At 35.0% G+C, this 19,753-nt stretch overlaps 1 protein-coding gene across 1 annotated transcript in view; it reads left to right on the forward strand.

Moving 5' to 3' along the window:
• The window catches only part of LOC104627778 (follistatin-related protein 5-like), a gene marked incomplete at both ends in the record, with an annotated part of 109,298 nt that overhangs the window by 24,976 nt on the left and 64,569 nt on the right, over nucleotides 1-19,753 (forward strand). Inside the window, one exon of the mRNA XM_010296150.1 lies at nucleotides 19,369-19,535. Within this exon, the coding sequence (XP_010294452.1) occupies nucleotides 19,369-19,535 (167 nt within the window). The remainder of the gene's footprint in view (nucleotides 1-19,368; nucleotides 19,536-19,753) is intronic.

Below are 19,753 nucleotides of genomic sequence, written 5' to 3' on the forward strand. Positions count from 1 at the left end.
AGCATAGCTCACAGCAAAATTTGGTTCTGTGCTTATTTTTGAATAATATGCCATTATTATTTTTTAATATGTTCTTCATCACAACTGCATTACAAAGAGGTGGTGTAGATTTACAGATGTTTTGAGGTTCCTTTTAACTGTTCAATTGTTAATCTGAAAAACTGAGTAAGGAAACATTCTCTCATCACATTTACTTTAAGATACTTTGGAATATACCAAACTTGTACAATAATAGAATTTGTGTATTTGAACCAAGTTTGTGCAGGCTACTGGAAAGAGGACATTTGATAATAGCTGAGGCATTATGTCCTCTGCTTCCCAATCATTTAACAGATAATGTAGAAATAAAGAGTTGCAAAAATTCATTGCATCTTGGAAAATACATCAGGTGAACCACTGGATATTTATGCTACAGGCTACAAGGTTGATTACAAATAGCTGAGTTAGCTTTAAACTAAATATTTTAGACAAAAGTAGAGTTCTAGACAGTGCAACATGTAACTTGCATGATCCAATGAACAGCAATCTGCAGCAGAAAGACTTCTAACTAAGCAAAACATTTTGGATAGCTTTGTACTCCACAGTGGACCCACTTTGAGCATCTGACTACTAAGTTTTTCTTAGATTGTGTGTTATTCAGGTGAGACTGCCATTAATTTCAGTTGATTTCCTTGACAGTAACTAGAAAGTACATAAGCAGTAACACTGGTGGCAAGAATCATGGACTAGTTTGGGTTGGAAGGGACCTTTAAAGGTCAGAGCCCTGTCCAACCTGGCCTTGAATGTTTCCAGAGATGGGGCATTTACCACCTCTCTGGGCAACCTGTGCCCATGTTTCACCACCCTCATTGTAAAAAATTTCTTCCTTTTATCTAGTCTACATCCTACCCCCTTTTAGTTTGAAGTCATTGCCCCGTGTTCTATTGCAACAGGCCCTCCTAAAAAGTTTGTCCCCATTTTTCATATAAGCATCCTTTAAGAATTTCATAGTTTGTCAGCCAATTCCTCTTGCTTATAAAAGGTACCCCTGAAGGGTGGTCTTGCAGAAGTACGCTTCCTGATCTTGTGAATGAATTTCTGATCCTTGCCAACTGCAAGATTTCTGAGGTGCATTTTGTCCTGACATCCAAATCGCCACTGAAGATGATGTTAAACAGTATCAACCCCGTACTGAAAGCACTTGCAGTGAGCTGCCCTTTAGTCTATGAAATATTGACCACTGCCCTTTGAGCCTGAAGTTACTTATAGTCCACTCATGCAGCCCACACCTGCCTAGCTGGGGTCCAACAGTGCTGTTAGCAACCACATCAGACTTTCTAAGGTAAATGACGTTCACTGCTGTTCCGTTAAACATATGGTTCATCATTTCACAGTAAAAGCCAGTTCAGACTTAAATTTAATGCATATACTCTGCTAAATGTTCCCCTCTACACAGTTGAGTAAAGACAGCTTTTTCACTTCACTGAGAGGTCCTCTGATGTTAACATTGCCTATGTATGTTTTTGCAACGTGCAATTTTGTTGATATTGTATATTCAAAATTTTTATATAAAATCATCATTCCCTCATTACGAGTCTCTGTATTTGAATTTGCCATCATCACAGGGTGCATAATTTGAACTTTAAATAAATAAGCTCAGAAAATTACCATGTAGATCAGTTTCATCACATAACATCATTCATGAATACTTATGTGTGCATTATTGTTTGCATGGAAAACATTATTTTCAGCTTAATGGCATTCCATTTTTATCATTCCTAATTTCCAATACTGGGTGAACCTTGTGCTGGTGACATGCTAAACATTTACAATTGGTCTTACCATGAATCATGATTGACTTTATTCCTCATTAGATTTCCTTTGAGGATTTAGAAAATGTAGAGTATAATCCTCTTATATGTTTATTGGTAATTATCAGCTTTTTGTGCATTCTTCCAGTTGAAAAGACTTTGTTTGAAAGCAGTCAGTCATCATGGTTAAACAACTGTATCTATCTTAAAGTTTTTTAAATGTTTAAGGAAAAGTACTATCATTGGCTAAGTCAGTTAATGCACTTGATCATTAATGGTGTGTGAGAAGGTGTCTTTTAGAGATGCATTAAACCCGGAAGTGTTGTTGGTTGTTTTATATTTGGCTTTTTTCAACATAACTTTTTCAATATCTGGTGGCATTACCTGATTTTGGTAAATCAGCGACCTTGACCCAGTTATCGTGGAATATTCTTCTCATTGAAAGGAGTTCAGCCTTTTAACCCTGTTATTATTTAGCTAGAATTATATCTACTACAAGAAATTCAGTTATGTCCCATTCATATAACATATAAGGACAAAGTTATGACTCAGGTGTTTATGAAAGTTAAGAAAAGAAAGTCTGTTATCCGTGGTTTATGCTCACTAATCAGCAGCTTTCACAGCAGCTGGGAATTTGCAGGGTCCTGCAAATCAAAAACAGTTGAAGGTATCCAAGGTAGAAATTGAATATAGTCTGTTATATAAAATTTTCTTTGATATCAGGTCTTCTCTGCATAACTTGTTTTCCTTATCCATCTTGGAATTAGATCAAAAGTGAGACTTACTAAGGATAACAAACTAATTTTAAATTTTGGCACAATTTTAGTTTAAATTTCACTGCTGAAATAGCTTAGAGAGAATATATGGTCTCTTGTCTGCTAAATAAGTTACAGGGAAGTTAGGGAAGGTCTCTGTCCCAGAAAGATGGGGGCTGAGAAAACTCTGATGCAAATGGTGACCTCCTGTGAAGTTGGAAGAAAGAGGACTTCAAGGACATATACAAGCTAGGATGAATTTCTTAGTGGACAGCAAGCAGTTAAATTTAAGATGGGAGTTGGGTAATAGGTGAAATAAAAATTGTATTTTGATGTAAACATCCCAGGAAAATGAGTGAGGTTGACTTAAGGAAAGCAAAGAAACTGATACTTGGACTGAGTCTAGGTAGAACTTAGAATCCATAGTAAGTAATATGTTATAGTTTGGGAGTGGTGGTGGTGCTGAAGAAATCAGGCCCAGTGGGCATGGGTTTATGAAAGGCAGAGCCTGCTTGACTAACCTGATCTCCTTCTCTAATAAGGTGACCCACTTAGTGGATGAAGGAAAGGCTGTGGCTGTTGTCTACCTGGACTTTAGTAAAGCCTTTGACAGCATCTCCCACAGCATTCTCCTTTTCTGGAAAAGCTGTCTGCTTTGACTGGCATACTCTTTGTTGGGTAAAAATCTGGCTGGATGGCAAAGGCCCATAGAGTTGTGGTGAAAGGAGCTAAATCCAGTCACAAGCCGTGTTCCCCAGGGCTCAGTTTTGGGGATGATCTTGTGTAACATCTTTATTGATGATCTATATGAGGAGATTGAGTGATCCCTCAGTAAGTTTGCAGATGACACCAAGATGGGCCAGGAGTGCTGGTCTGCTGGAGGGCAGGAGGGCTCTGCAGAGGGATCTGGACAGGCTGGATCAATGGGCCGAGGTCAACTCTATGAGGTTCAACAAGGCCAAGTGCCGGGTCTTGCACTTGGGTCACAACAACCTCACACGATGCTACAGGCTTGGGGAGGAGTGGCTGGAGAGCTGCCTGGTGGAAAAGGACCTGGGGGTGCTGGTTGACAGCCGGCTGAACCTGAGCCGGCAGTGTGCCCAGGTGGCCAAGAAGGCCAACAGCGGCCTGGCCTGTACCAGAAATAGTGTGGCCAGCAGGAGCAGGGAAGTGATTGTGCCCCTGTAGTCAGCACTGGTGAGGCCGCACCTTGAATCCTGTGTTCAGTTTTGGGCCCCTCACTACAAGAAGGATGCTGAGGTGCTGGAGCGTGTCCAGAGAAGGGCAACGAAGCTGATGAGGGGTCTGGAGCACAAGTCTTATGAAGAGTGGCTGAGGGAACTGGGGTTGTTTAGCCTGGAAAAAAGCAGGCTCAGGGGAGACCTTATTGCTCTCTACAACTACCTGAAAGGAGGTTTGTAGCAAAGGTAGGTGTTGGTCTCTTCTCCCAAGTAACAAGCAATAGAACAAGGGGAAATGGACTCAAGTTGTGCCATGGTAGGTTTAGATTGGATATCAGGAAAAATTCCTTCACTTCAAGGGCTGTCAAGCACTGGAACAGGCTGCCCAGGAAATTGGTTGAGTATATCCTGGAGATATTTAAAAGATGTGTTGTAGATGTGATGCTTAAGGACACTGTTTTGTGGTGGACTTGGCAGTGCTAGGTTAATGGTTGGACTTAATAATCTTAAAGTTCTTTTCCAATCTAAAGGATTCTGTGATTCTATTTAGTGTCTCCACCACAAACTGCCTCTGGCTCAGGCAGAACTGTATTGATGGGTGCTAAGACAGGATTCAGGGGAATTATCACTACATACTTGCCTGGTGTTTTCTTCCCTGGGCGTTTGCCATTGGCCATTATCAGTTATAGGATACTTCTGTTCTGACCATGTGGATTTTTGATATGTGTTCAGAGTCGCTTTGGTATACAGCTATGTCACTGTGACAGGTCATGGACTGTGTCTATAGAGCTATGAATTCTGCTTGATCTTTTAAATTCAGAGTACATTTTGAGTTTAGAATGCAAAGGTTAATCTTTGTGGTATGTGTCCTGTTGTGTCTGTGTCCCCCATTCTGCCCCACCCCCTTTCCTTTTATTGTTTGTTTTCAACCATACCTAGTGAAAAGTGTTACCAAGGAGAAGCACTTTTCCAGATTGGGCATTTATAAACTGTCATTCCTTAGGGATTTTTATATTTTAGAAGCTGATCAGGAAAGCTGTATCTTCCTGTATCTGGATCCTGATAAGATGGCCCAGCTTCATAAGCCCAGATCCTGAGGGATTCTTAAGAAAAGAGTGATTTGGAATAGGGTGAAGTAAGACTAAGTTTACTTTTCTAAAAATTTTTCAATATTTCATCTGTATCCACAATATGCATTAGCTTGTTCTATGTGTGCCTAAGAAGATAAAAATGTAACTGCACCGTCTTGGATGGCATGCTGGGAAAGTTTGTATTTAAGCTATGGAAGTGTTCCAGATATGTCACGAGTTGACACTGCAGACAACTGAATGCCATCTCAGGTCTTCGGAAAAAGCTATACAGGAAGATCAGAAAAGAGTAGTTTCTAGATTATTTCATTTATAGTAGTCTAAAAGCCATGGGGACCCAGTGCCTGGGTCCATAGTGGGATTCTGGTGGATAACCTCTAGAGGATGCACATGGAGAGACACTATCACACTTATTGTTATTTATCTGATACACAAGTAGAAGAGTCCAAGCAGTTATTCAGTATTGATATTAGCTAATGTATCAGTGATCACTGTTTTTAAAACAACGTTTTTCTCATCTTGGAACAAATTAAAAGGTTAGTAGTAATCGAAAACAATCCAGTTAATACTTCTGTACTTAATTGTATATACTCATGTTATTCTGACAGCAAATTGTAGTCCGGTAACACCTTCTAAAGAGTGTACTATTGTTCAGAATAAGACCTAAATATGAATAAAATATCCGAGATAAGACAAAGTAAAACAAAGTACTCACTGTCATGATCTCCCTGTTGTCCAGACTAGCATACTTACTGGAATACTACAGCTCCCTTCTTCCTGTGCACAAGGTAGATGTAACCATGAACCCCCCTGCCCTTGCCCCACCCAGTGATATATCTAAATAAATAAATTCCAGATCTAAAAGAAACCAGCTGATGCTCTCTTCAATGTCTAGTTATTGTATAAATAGTATATCTGAATATATTTAAGAAAGAACAAGTTGAACTAATAGGATCAGAGGGTGTGAGTAGTGAGGTAGAGAAATGAAAATGGAAGAAGGGCTGGGGAGATATAAAAGGAGATGAGAATCAGAAGAGATTAAAGGAAAGACAGCAGGAAGAAGGAAAGAAATGAGTGGAAACTATTCTAAATGCATCTGAGCCTCTGTGTAGCTGGGAAAGCAACTAGAAGAAAAAGCAAAGATTTATTAAGAGTTTTTAAATGGAAGTACACCAGAGAAGCTGCCAAAATACCACTTTTCAGTATAACAATCTTGTGTAAGGTTGTGTATACGTACAGTTTGAATGGATATTTTTTGGAGTGATTATTGATTTGCAGGTAAACACTGAGGTTGTTGGATGTGAACCTCCTTGTTTTCATATATTTTATTTTTTTTTCCTAAAGAGAGGTATTTTTAGAAGGTATTATTGAAAAAGCAATTTTTTTGTCTTTTGAGTGGAACAGATTGCATCAAATTATAGGTATTTTTCAAAGCGTTTCCCTGGGGAAAAGTATCTTGGGTTTAAGAGTTTCATCTACCTTGATAAATGCCACTCTAGCTGGGTTATTCAGAAGCATTACTTTGGCTGCTCACAGCTGCAAGTACAGCCCTGTTGTGGGAGTTTGTAGCTTCATCTGGTCCCATCAGATTGCTTCCTCACTCTTCTCTGAAGTTATCGTTGCTGCTCAGATTCTGGTCCAGCAGAGGAACATTCACTGTTCTCTTCAGCAGAATGATCCCTTCATACTATTTGTTTCTGTCTACATCATTCCAAAATAGAAAAGTAAGCTACTGGATTTATAACTAACTCAGTAATGAAGCTCAAATGAATAAATGCAGTGTTGTTGCTAATTCTGTTTTGGAAACAAAGCTACACTGATATTTAACTGAAGAAACATAAGTAAGAAAAAAGGCAAAATGAAGACTTTCACTTGAACATTTTTTGCCCGTCTCATTAAATGTAACCATAATTTAGAGACAATGAAATCTGTGCAATCACAAATATGCCCATGATGTTTTGATGATCCATGGCATCCCCAGCTTAGGGCTCCAAGTACCTTTCTGTGGGTTTTTTGTAAGTCTAATGAAATGAGAATATATTTACAGTGACTGTAGAAAGCAAACGTATCTTTCTTCACTTTTCTTCCATAGGTTCACTCACTGTAGTAGTCAGCATTTCCAGAATCTACCAAAAAATCCTTAAAATATATTTTAAAATCTGTATTCCTAGTGTAGATAATTTCCAGTGCCCAGAAACATGTCATGGAGGAGTTGGTGAAATGCATAAAGGTTGACATGCTGCATAGAAGTATCACATTGAAGCTGTTCAGAGACTTAGTGACGTACGTAAGGAAGTTGTTGTTAATGTGATGTTATAAGGAAAATGAGAGAGATGTTTTGGGAATGGTGCATTACATTTGGAAAAGATACATAACCCCACTCCCCAGAAGAAACAGGATAGATCACGTTATCACATTTATTTTTCTCCCTTCTTGAATGTGTAAACATAGTTAAAAATGAATGTAAATAAGAGTGACACGGAAAATTTTATTCAACTTAGGTAACCTCCAGAATTTTTCTGTTAATATCTTTTTTCATATGCTTTTTTTTTCCCTCTTCCATCTGTGTTTTTTGTCTCTTTTGTATGTCTTAAATACCTTTCTCACCACCATGGCAAAGACTCACAACTGCAATTTTGGAAGATTTGAAGTTCAATTATTTGCATCTAAAAATATTAATTTCAGAAAATTAAACACTGAGATTCCACAAAAAGTTCTGAGACTATATCTAATATCCCATCAATGTTGCATCAGCACTTGGTAATCTTGTTTCCTGCTATTATTGTCTTAAAAAAACTCCACATTTCAGTCCAATTCTGCAACAGTTTTATTAACAACATAGTAAAATAACAAGAAGTGTTTTTCTTTTTTAAAAGAAAGCATCTAAAACTCTAGCACAGGCAGTGTTTATTTACTGACACTGTCTATTGTTATTGTAGAAAGTCATCTTATTCTCCCTTTTCTGAACAAAGCCACTTATTCTTGGCTGAATTTACAATGGATACAAGTGTAAAGTGTTAAATGTTGCATGCTAATGAGAGAATTAGTTGCAAGCCCATAAGGTTTTTTTGAAATTCTAATGTATCTCATTTGAGGTACATATGCTAATATAGCTCAATAGTCTGCTAGATTCTCATTTCTGCTTTATTTTTGCACAGTCCACTCTCAGCATATGCTCTCCTCCTATCTTAAAATAAAAGACATTTTTCATGGATTTTTCAAAGGTAACTAGGGCTGCAAGAACAACTTTGTTTAAGATAACGTCACCAGAAATTGGTGCAATGCTATGGATGCACAGTGAATACGTGTGTCCATACAAATGGTGGGACAGGTATGATCTATGGGTGTCTCATGATCATAGATCAAGAGAGGTACAATTGGAATAGGTCATTTAGCATATTTTCTTAAACAGTGATGTAGCATTCTAGGTGAGAGGCTTGATCATATTTCCTGGACTGCTATGGTTTCTGTTGCTTTTGGAAATACTTTTAGTGTACAACTAACTGTTTTAATTATATCTTAGTGATCTTAAGTATAGCCTTTAAAAAGGGATTGAAGTCTAAAAATGGCAATAGGTTATTAGGAAATTGGTGTTTCATTTAGCCTGAGATTCTCTTCCAAACATACTTTTAAATTAACTTTTGCTACAACTTTATTGGCTAGAAATATAATCTTGTATAACTAAACATTGAGTCTATAAAAGTTGCAAGTGTATATATATACACATAAACCTAAGATACCTTATCTGACTACTTTCAGATCAGCAATTTCTGTAACATACATCAAATTGAATTTTAAACCATCACAACAACTTTGAAATTTCCTTTAGGATTCATTGAATGATGCATAAAATCAGTTACAGAACATACTGAGAGGATATGTTAAGATTGGGCAGGTAGTTTCAGTCTGGTGAGATGACAGTAGAAACAGGAGTGAGAGATTTATTATTTATCTGTTTGTTTACTGTCTATTCAAGAGATGTAAATTCATAAAAGCTGGAATTCTTCTTCATAATGAGAAAGAACTAGTCTGTTAGTCAGGATATGCAAAATTTGGGTTGTTTTCCTCATCCCTAATAAATAGGCTACGAGAAGGAAGCTGTCGATGTTACGGGAGTAGATTACTGATTTCTCCTGCAACAGAGGACTTTGAAGCCATACAGATCATGAGTTGTCTTTCTTGGCCTGTCTTTTCCTCTGGGCTGAAAAAGTTCTCATAAGACTTTAAAGGCCTCTGCAACTTCAAAGGATTCTCATAACAAGCCAAGCTGTAGGGTGAACCATTTACCTGCACTATTGTAAGTATCCTTACCATAAGCAGTAGCGATACTTTTCAAAACATGCTCAGGTTTACCTAGTATTCATGTAGTACTGGTACAAGGATATTAGGCAAAACCTAATACATACAGGTATTTCTTTATATTTTCCAAAGTGGCTTTAGCCAGATTTGAATATCGTATCTTTACAAGTTTCTTATTTCATATATTTCCTGTTAATAAAGCAAGTCTCCTGCTGTCCAGCCTGGTTCAGGTGTTAATACAAAGTAACCATGATAGGGTGGTCACCTGAGAAACCCGATGAATGTATTTGGGTTGTCAGTCAGTGCTGCTAATACTGCACTTCTGGCAATTCTTGATCTTGTGTGATATATTAAATGAAGAGCAGCCCACAGCTGCATAGAAACCTTCTGTGTTACTGTAGAGGATGAGAGGGGAGCCTTAAAGAATCAATGACTCCTCATATTTCCATGAACAATGCAGAGCAAGTGAAAGTATACATTTTACTGATTTTTTTTTTTTTTCTTAAAAGACTTAAGCGAATCATTATAGTCCTTGTGGCACTCATTTATAACCTGAATCCTGTTGAGTGCTTTAGGCTGTGTAGACTTGTGAGAAACACAAGGTCGTGAGGAGCGTTTGATTCAATAGATATAGCAAGTAAAATTCATTTAATTAAAGTAAGAATGAAATTTAAAACACATGTATAATGAGCTTTAATTTTTTTGTTTTATCAATTTGTGAATTAGAAATTATCAAAAAGTGATTATAGCTGTTTTTCATAATGATTGCCATCATTCACATTAAAAAAAAAAATTGTTAAAACAAGCATTTGTAATATCTAAACAATGAAGCAAAGATTCTTTACTGTGCAGAGATAATCCTATTAAGAGCAATTAAAAATATCAGAAGGATCAATTCACCTATTGATTAAAATGATTTTCAGGAGGTAGTACATTCTGTTTATTAATTCAGCTGCATTACCATTAAATTACTGTTGTCCCAAAAATTGTTAAAATACCTTAAATTATGTGTCACTTAGTTAAAACTAGAACATGTAAACACTGTGGAAAAAAAATTGGAAATTGTATTTACTGGGTGAATTCCATGTAAAATAAATAAACATGCCTTAAGATTATAAAAATGGCTGTACTGGTCCCAGGTCCAAGTAGTCCGATACTTTCTCTCAACCATGGACTTAAGTTGATGTCTAGAGAAGTGTAAGAATAGTGTAGTATCATGACACTTTGTTCATACTCTCCCAAGTGCTTGTGCAGTCTCTTCCCTCACAGGTATGATTCTGGAATCCACAATATTCTTTAGCAAAGAGATTTTTCAGATTATCACTTCAAACAAGAAAACTACTTTCGTTTTGAGCCTGGCCTTCCACTTGCTTATTTTGATGGCTTTGCAGTCTTAGAAGAAACAATGAGCCATCAATACCTTTTCCAGCTTTTCCATGACAGTCATGGTTTTGTAGACTTCTGTCAAAGCCCTCTAAATTATCTGTTTTGTAAAAGAAAAATACAAACGGTGATCATTTTTTCATATTTAAACTTCTCTATACTCTTATCACACATGTTTTTCCTCTGAGCTTTTATCTACTTTGCAGAGGACCCAGAGCTGCATGTGGTATTCAGGTGGACAAACCACGGGGCAAAATTTTGGTTTTTTGTTTTCTTTTGTTCCTTTCCTTAGAATTCTGAATCTTTGATTTGAAGTTTTCTCTGCTGAAGTGGACAGAATTGATAAAACTAGTTATCGTCACTCTCCTGCCAAGTCAACTTACAGCCCATTGATCTATACTTGAAGGATTGCTTTTGCTGTTGTATAATACTTCCCCCCACCTCCCCCTTGCATTGAATTTTTCTACCATTTTATTGTTCAGGTTCTCAGTCTCATAAAGTCTTTGAGCTACTTCTCACAGTCTATATTCATTCTTACTACTTCAAAGAACCATTAAAAAATCCAGACTTCGCTTTAATTGTAAACATTTTCTTAGTGCATGTGTCGATAAACTTTTGTAAAATATAATCTTGTATATTTCACTTAGTCTTTTTATTTACTTCATCTGATTTCTTTTATTTTTTTTTAAGATATTTGCTTACATGGTCATTTTTGAGCCTAAAAAAATCAGAAAAAACAGATGAAAGCTGTTTCAATGATAAAAGAACTTGATGCTAAATTCACTAAAGCAAGAGGTCAGCTGAAATGTTCTACTTTACCCTGACTTTTAAAACCTGAAGCATTCTTAATGTTTCGAGGTATTTGACTAAAGAATACTGCATTCCATGTTTGTAAGAAGAAACAGAAACCATAGGTTTTTTGCTTCACATTAGTCTTTCAGAGAAGCTTTAAGTTGTTCCATAAAATAAAAGTTTCATAGCATGACCTGTCTATCACTCTCCATTAAATCTCATTGACCAGTATTATAAAATAGAGCTGCAGCCAAGATTGTGTTTTCTTTTATGGTTTCTGTTAATTTTCTTTATGGAGTTGGTTTGTACAGGACTTCCTAAAAACATGAGCTGTTAAAATATTACAATCATCAAAAAAAAATTATTTTCAAGTCTCTTGTCAGAAAAGATGAAAGATGAATAAATGTTAATTATAATGGTAAGCTTGTTAAGAGCTTTTGGTTTTACATAACAACCATATTGCCATAGTGTGAAAGTAGAATCTTCTGCTATGCTGGCCATAGGGCTGGAAATAAGACCTAAATTTTAATCACAGCTCTGCAACTAAAATATTAAGGAGTTCTGAAAAGGTTATTTATGCTTTTTTTTTTTTCTGGTGTGTACTTTTAAATGGATTATGAGCACAGAAAGACTCCTTTGCTGGAATAAGATCCTAGAGAACAGCCATTCATGAACCATGTTCTGTTACTTCTCATACTGAAACATTCCACTAAATATGCGATTAATATGTTTACAACAAACTCAAAGCAGAAGATACAGCAGAAAATGACAAAATTAGTCATGCTAATGGTGATGTATGGTGATTTTAAAATTGCTGTAAAAGAGCAGAAAAATAACAGTGATGAAAAAGCTTTTGTTATGTTATTTTGAGGAAAGTGGGATCAGTGCCAGAAGAGGAAAAGGCACATTACCTAGTTGCATTTCAGCTATTTCAAGCTGCCAAGTGATGTTATCCATTAAGTACAGATCTTACTGTAGTCTACAGACAAAAGGCTGCTTTGCTTGGTTTTAAAAGGTGATTGCTTTTAAATTAAGTTTGAAATAGTCAAACAAAATGTAGGCTTAATGTGATCTTAATTTTAGATAGTGGGTATCAGTCTGCATAATGTTCATTAGTTTAGATTCAGACAGTGTTTTGTGGCTGCTATGAATAAATATACATAACTTATGTAAGTAAATGAGAAGGTTCAAACTGTACATTTGTTAATGGAATTAACTGAAACAGTTGCATAAGATCTTCCTCCATTTAATAGATAATAAATTGTCAAGTGATATACAAAGTCCCAATATAACATTTTCTCATAATTTTTAGCTTTCAAAAACTTTTATTCATAAAACTTTGCTAGTTGTAAGAGACAGTAAGGAACTACTTAATCTGAAGAAATTTTATATGCTTCAGTGTTTCTTCTCCTAGTGGCCTGATTTGGTATTCTAAGCTTACAAATGAGTTTTATGATTGTGTACATTCACCCACAGTCAGTTTTGGGCCATCAAGGAAGTTGGAGATAAGATTTTTTTAATGTACAGGGAGAATTGAAGTAGCCTAACTTTTACTACCTATTCCTTAACTTCTTCAGAAAACTCATATATATCCAAGTGTAACAACTCTTTTTATAAATGTGCTCAATCTAGAGCATCAGAATGTTCCATGTTATGTGCATCAGCCTGTTGTATTTAGGATTAAGAAAACAGAAAGATTGATCAAAGCACTGTAAAGCTATCACTATCTTTTTTTCCCTCAGCTACCCTATCCCTCCTTCAATGTTCTAAAAATACAGTGATATAATTTTACCTGTTGGCTTACAAGAATGTTGATATAGCTTAACTTATATGAAGAATTACAACCTAGTATTATGATTTTTGAAAAATTAATGTTTAAAGTAAAGTTCCATTATTGACTTATCCCTATTGCTGTTGGGACATTTTTGCAAGATGTAAGCTTTGAAAACTCTTTTTAGTAATTAAACTGATTTTCACAGTTTAATTACTAAATATTTTGTAAATTAAGAAAATTTAAGCACTTACACACTAATCTAATTGATCATCATTTGCAGTATTGTAATACCTTCCTCAGAATTATTATGCTTAGCTGCTTTCACTTGTGTTGGTCCATAAATTTTAACTGTTTTCCTAAGGAGAACTTCACATTGAGCTAAAAGTTTTGTAAGCAAACACTCATTGTGTATGCCTTCATGTATTTTAGGTTGTAAGCTATTTGAATGTGTTGTCTATATCTTCTAAAAATTCCTGTCTATGGGACGTGTGACAGAGATGGACAAATACTATAAGCTTAAAAACAAAAGTAACAATGATGTATGTAATAGTGATGTATATCAATGATATGACATATTGCAAAACAAAACACACCTCCAAAAAACAGATGTCTGATAGTTGTCCATTTTTTTGCTGATTCAGTAGGAGTTATGTTACTTTGCATTTGGTTTCAGTAAGTCTTGAAGACATTTTAGAAAGATATCAGAAAGGTATTTATATCAGAAAATATTTAGAAAAATATAATAGAAAAACTGAACTTAATTTGATCTAATTTTAACTGAAGAACAAAGAAAAGTAGGTCTTTAACATAGATTCTAGATAACTAAAGAGAAGCAATGAGAAAAGAAGTACTTTCATCATTTTCAGTAAAGCACTTGGTACAATGCCACCTGAGAACCTGTTCAGTCAACTAAAACACTGCGAGTTAGTAGAGAAATCATAAAATGAATAATGAGCTGTAAAAGGGAGGTGGTATGGGTTCAATGAAATGGGAAAATATCACTTTGAGAAGAAGTTATTAGTGAAGTTTTCCAGTGACCACCTGGGAAGAAAACTTATTTAATGCCTTCACTAATACCCTGATAAAAAAAGAACAGGAAAAAAAAAAAAGTAAAAGAATTCTCTCAAAGACCAAGATTTGGGAGTCATCATCAATACAGAGAAATGTTGGATTACTGTAGTAGAGGAAGTGAACAACCTTGAAGTCTGGCACAGTAAAAGTGCGATGAAAAGTAATGTTACAAAGTATAAGATCTTGTACTTGGTTAATAGTAAGAAATTATACTTCAGGCTGAGAACTAATCTACTGGAAAGAGCAGAGTAGAGGAAAGTTTTGTGGACCTGTCAATCACAGGGTATCTGTGAGGAACTAGATGAAATCACTGTGAAAATGGCAATTACGTTCTACAGAATTATTGACTGAAATCTTTCAGGAAAAGATACGGATTAGTTGATACACAGCATTTTTTAAATCGAAAATATTGTGTACAGTTTTCTTTCATTGTTTTCAAGAAGGATGAATTCAAGCTGGATTGAATACAGTGTAATTGAATACAGTCTTCAGTAACAGAAAACATGATGGAAGGAAACAGATGAACTTGACTTGGTACCATTAAACAGAATGAAGAGTAGAGGAGTTTGTAGAATGGCTGTAGCAGCCAGGAGTTTTGTCAGACACTTTCAACCACACGGGTTTCTCAACAAATGCAGGACTGTCTTATGTTTAAACCATTAAGGTTTGGTTTTTTTAATCTTGTGTATTTCTGAGCCCCATCAGTAAGAGTTCTTTTTTCCTGGTAAGTGTTAATGTTTTAAAATGTCTTCCCAGTAGTTAACACTCTGGTTTCACCACTTTTGTCCTCTTTTATAATCACTTTTTTTTATGTTACTTCCAACCAGATATCATCACACAGCTTTTGGTAACCTATTCTGTTGTTCACATCTCCTTACTATATCTGTAGTTTTTATTTAAATGGGTTTCTTTCATTTTTTTTGTTTGCCTTTCTCTCCTTTATCTGAAAGAACATATCCAGTGACTTTTTGTACTTAAGAACCAGGGATGCATATCAGACTGGTATTGCATCTGCAGGAGTTACAAACAAACTCACTAATACAGTATACTGTAGTAGAGTGTACACGCTTGGCAAGCTAGAAAAGGTAAAACCTACTGGCTACTTATATATAATACTACTACTTTATAACCAACAATATCCAATTTTTTTTTTTTGATTCATGATGGTATTAGTAAATTGAATTAATTTCACTTCCAATTTTTCTAAACCTTTACTCTGCTTTTTCATTTAAATTCATTTAAAATTAAATAAACAAAATGTGTGAGACTAAACTTCAAAAAATTATCATTGCTTTACAAGGGCAACATAGAGAGAAATCTAGGAGTCATCCTAGCGGTGATATCTCCCAGTACTATGGCTTCAGCCTCTGGCAAAAAAGTACTTGCTCTCAGAACCAGGTTTCTTTCTTTCATAGGGGGAAAGAAAAGACAGTAAATGCATAATTTAGTTCTTGGATCTATTTTTTCTGTTTCCAAAGGAATGTCATGGAGCCTGGGCTCTGAGAGGTGCTGTCTGTGCATCTGAGAATGCTTTGTACACCCCACGCCCTTCCCGCCACCTCTTCCACCCTGGCTGCAGACAGTTCATGAACAGGGATTTTCAGGGAGTTACTTGTCAAAGAACTCTGCTTCAGGTGCAGCTCTGTAGGCTTAGAGCTTTTTGGGTTGAGGTGGGTTTTTTTTCCAAATAGGGAGAAAACAAATGCAATATTATGATCTTTAGAAAATATGAAAAGTTATAGTGTAACCTATATATAATATTTTATTATTAACTAATAATTTAAAATATACCTAATTGTGTAACATATTAAGGTTTTTTTTACTTAAATGATGTTCAATAATTTGAGGTAAAGCAGTGATTCTAGTGCATTTACCAGAGTGTTTGTGTTTTCACAACTTTTGAGAAATATGTAACATCAATGCATTGACCAGTTCCAGGTAGGACAACTGTTCTCAATTTTACAAAAATGATCATCATGATTTCATGATCATTGTTTCATGACTTTCCTAAATTAAATAGTGACTTCTGAAAACACAGATAAATACCCCTTATAAATGGAGTATCAGAATATTTATCTACCTTTTCATTTCTTTGCATAGTAGAGCCTATAAAGGTGCAAAATCTTAGTACTATCAAGTCTCTACCAGAAGTTTTGAATCATCCTGTATCCATGAAGCTATATCTCAGGAAGTCTGCATGATAGTGTCACTGAAGAACCATCTCCTATAACATAGGAGATTAAATACTTCAGCTGGATGCAGCAAATTTCAAAACCTACACTAAATAGCACAATATTCAACTTAATTAATACATTTCCTTTTCCTTAGTGTAACAAATTGTGTCAGATAATGCATCTAGTTAGAAAATCTTGTTTGAACATGTCTGGTGAGCCATACCACTTGAGTTTTGAGTCATAGAATATTCTTTCTGGAAAAGAAAAAAATCAGGTCTTCTTTCGGTCTAAATACAAAATTAATGTTTTTAATCACACAAAATTACAGAATCATTGACTTCAATTATAGAACAACAAAACTTTCATTCCTGAGTATATTGAGATGCCTCTCTGATGCTTGCATTTTGGGGAAAATTAATTGTGTTAATTACAAAGTATGATTTTATGAAGCTAAAAAGTACCTATAAAGGATCTTAGCTTGCTTATAGGTTGCTGCTTTGCTATAATGAAAGAATTAACATCTCTCTTACATGAAAGTAATTTGGTAATTAAAAGAGAATAGATATGAATAGAATAGAAATAGAATAGAATAGAATACAAATGCCTTTTGTAGTTTACTTAAAAATGAAAGATAAAAAAAACTAGAGATTTTTCATGCTTTAGCAACTGGGTTGCTAAATTGCTATTTGGTGCAAAAATTGCTATTTGGATGATCTTCAACTCCTATATAGCTCTTCTGTCTAATATGACAAAATCCTTACAAATGTAGACTCTTAATAGTTTATATTTAATTGGCCACACCACAAATGAAAGAACAATTCTCAGCTGTTCAGCCTCTCACTTATGGGCAATTACACCAGAGGGAAGAGTATACAATATCATCAAATTAACATGTATCACTCACTTTCTTTTTAAGTAAGTATCCAAGTAAGTTGTGGGACATAGAAGTGAAGTGATCTCCGCTTAATATTAGAGCTTTTTGCACATGGATTAGTGGAGAAAGTTTCAAGGTCTGGACTCCATCACACATGTCAAATTTTTTAAAGCTTATTTGGAAACTTGAATAATGATGAATTTTTAATTAACCTGAAAAATTAGATATTTTTTTTTCTCTTGGATTCAAATGAACATGGATGTTCACATAATTTATTTTTTTCTTGTTGAAATTTGTTCAGCTACTTTTGTTTTAGTTTGTGTTGTGGTACAAAGGTAGTGACTGAAGACGTGCATTGTTTTTATTGTAATATGAAATACCAGAGGCGATGAAAAATAGGGGGAAGGTGTACTTTCCATAGTGTTAAGTTGAAAGGGTTGAGAGTAATTCTCTCCTGGTATTAATTTTATTTACTTATTTTTGCATCACACAGATTTGTTCCAAAATTGTATGACAAAGGTTTCCTTAAATTAAATATAAAAATAATTTTCCTGTATGGTCTTTATTTACCAGCATATTTATTCATACTGAATTTAATTTCATTAAGATATTCTTTACTTTAAAAAAAAAAAAAAAATTGTGTTGTAATCACACATTTTTTTAGATGTTTCAGATACCATGCCATAAGCTGTTTTCATTCTCACAGGATATTAAGTGAGTTTGAATTTGCTGCACTGGCATTAATTTTAGAAATGCTGGATACTTTTCAAGAGCATTGTTGAAGTTTTCTCATGATTTAAACAATAACCGTGAATGTGAAAAAGTAATTTTATGTTCCTCAAATTTCTCATATTGCTTGAATTTTCTCATATACATACATCCATGGGGAACATGTGTGTTTGCATGTATTCCTGTTGGTTTTGCTTTTAGATGTGCTAAGCAATTCGTCTATCTTGAAGAAAAAAAATAACACATGCTCTCCAACCCCAAACACATGCGTATGACACGCTTTTGAAACTGCTGCCTCTAAATTTACTGATTTACAGGTGTTTTACATTAGGGTATTTCAGGTAATACTAAATAAATTAAAAGTGGCTCGGCAAGCCTTGCGAAATAGCTTATCAGCACTAGCAATTTCTACTGTGTTACAGAGTAAATGAAAAAAACAGATGGCAAATATTTGTGGATTAAGATAATTCACAATATCTCAGGTGATGCACAGCATTTACTTCAAGTGTGTCTTTAACTGTTTTACACTATTGTACTCTTAATTTCTATCAGGCGCTATAGTCCATCCTAGTTGTTGCTTCTGTTCCTTGGCAGGCAGAACAGTTCCAGAATTATTGCTATAAAGTGCTCTGGCTTTTTAAATTTTTTTTCCCTCTTTTTTTTTTTCCCCTGTATTTAGAGAGATTTATTCAAGTACACAACTCTATTATTCTGGCTCTGACTTTCTGCAGTTGTTGTAAAAGGAATTATGTTTGACCTGAGAAATGTAGTAGAATGTAGTAGAAATTATTTTAACACTGTTTTTTTAAAATGGCATTAGCTAATGTGTTATGATTAATGCATATTCTTCTGAGACTGAAATGGGAGAGATTAGTAATGTCAGTTTGATCTGGAAACCATGTTTTCACTAATATTAAAGAAAAAGCCCCATAAAAACTGGCCTGTCAGAAAAGAAATCTTACATCTCAATTTTATATTCTGAATGCAGAATTCAATTTGTTGTCCATTACAGTCTCGGTCCTGTATGTTTTGTACTGTGAGCTCCTTTTACCTTTTTTTTTTTTCTGAAAATTAACTCATATGAATGACTTTTACAGCAGTATTGCTGTCTTAGTTCAGATGAAGGTGCTGACTATTCTACTGCATTGGCCTTAACTGTCAAATAACTTCTGGTGTCTGAATTTGGATGCACTGTCATGTTTACTACAGTCATACCTCTGAAATTCATTTTTATGTTAGATGCTTCTCTTCTTACAGTGTGATACTTGTCAGTCAATTTAATTGAAATGTCATGATGATATTTATTTGAAATACTCTGAACTTCCTGTGGTGGTTGGAAGTTCTTTTTACTTTGATTCCAATTAAAATCCTTAAATTACCACTGTACAAAACCTGCATGCTAATTAACCTTGTGAAACTGCATGCTAACTAATCTCATAAACAATATGTCTTTTGCAGAGGTAGTTCAGCTGAGTCTGCCCGAAGATCAACAGCTAAGTATCACTGCAGCAACAGTGGGACAAAGTGTTGTCTTAAGTTGTGCGATCCAAGGAATGCTGAGACCTCCCATCATCTGGAAGAGGAACAATGTTGTTCTGAATAGTTTGGATTTGGAAGATATCAATGTAAGTAACAGAGCTCTATTGAACAGTTTATTATCAAAACTTTTCATAAACAATAGAAAAGTGATGTGTAACAAACCCCATACTCCTGATGTTTCAAAGAAAAGAAATGGAAATTAAATGCCTGACAAACTCAGTCTGTTTTTATTTTGCTGTGTTTCACAGAAAACTTTTCACAGACCAATCATTTAAAAGAATAAATAGAGCAATTAAAACACACG

This window comes from Phaethon lepturus, unplaced genomic scaffold, assembly GCF_000687285.1.
Source record: "Phaethon lepturus isolate BGI_N335 unplaced genomic scaffold, ASM68728v1 scaffold1691, whole genome shotgun sequence".
NCBI classification, from domain to species: Eukaryota; Metazoa; Chordata; class Aves; order Phaethontiformes; family Phaethontidae; genus Phaethon; species Phaethon lepturus.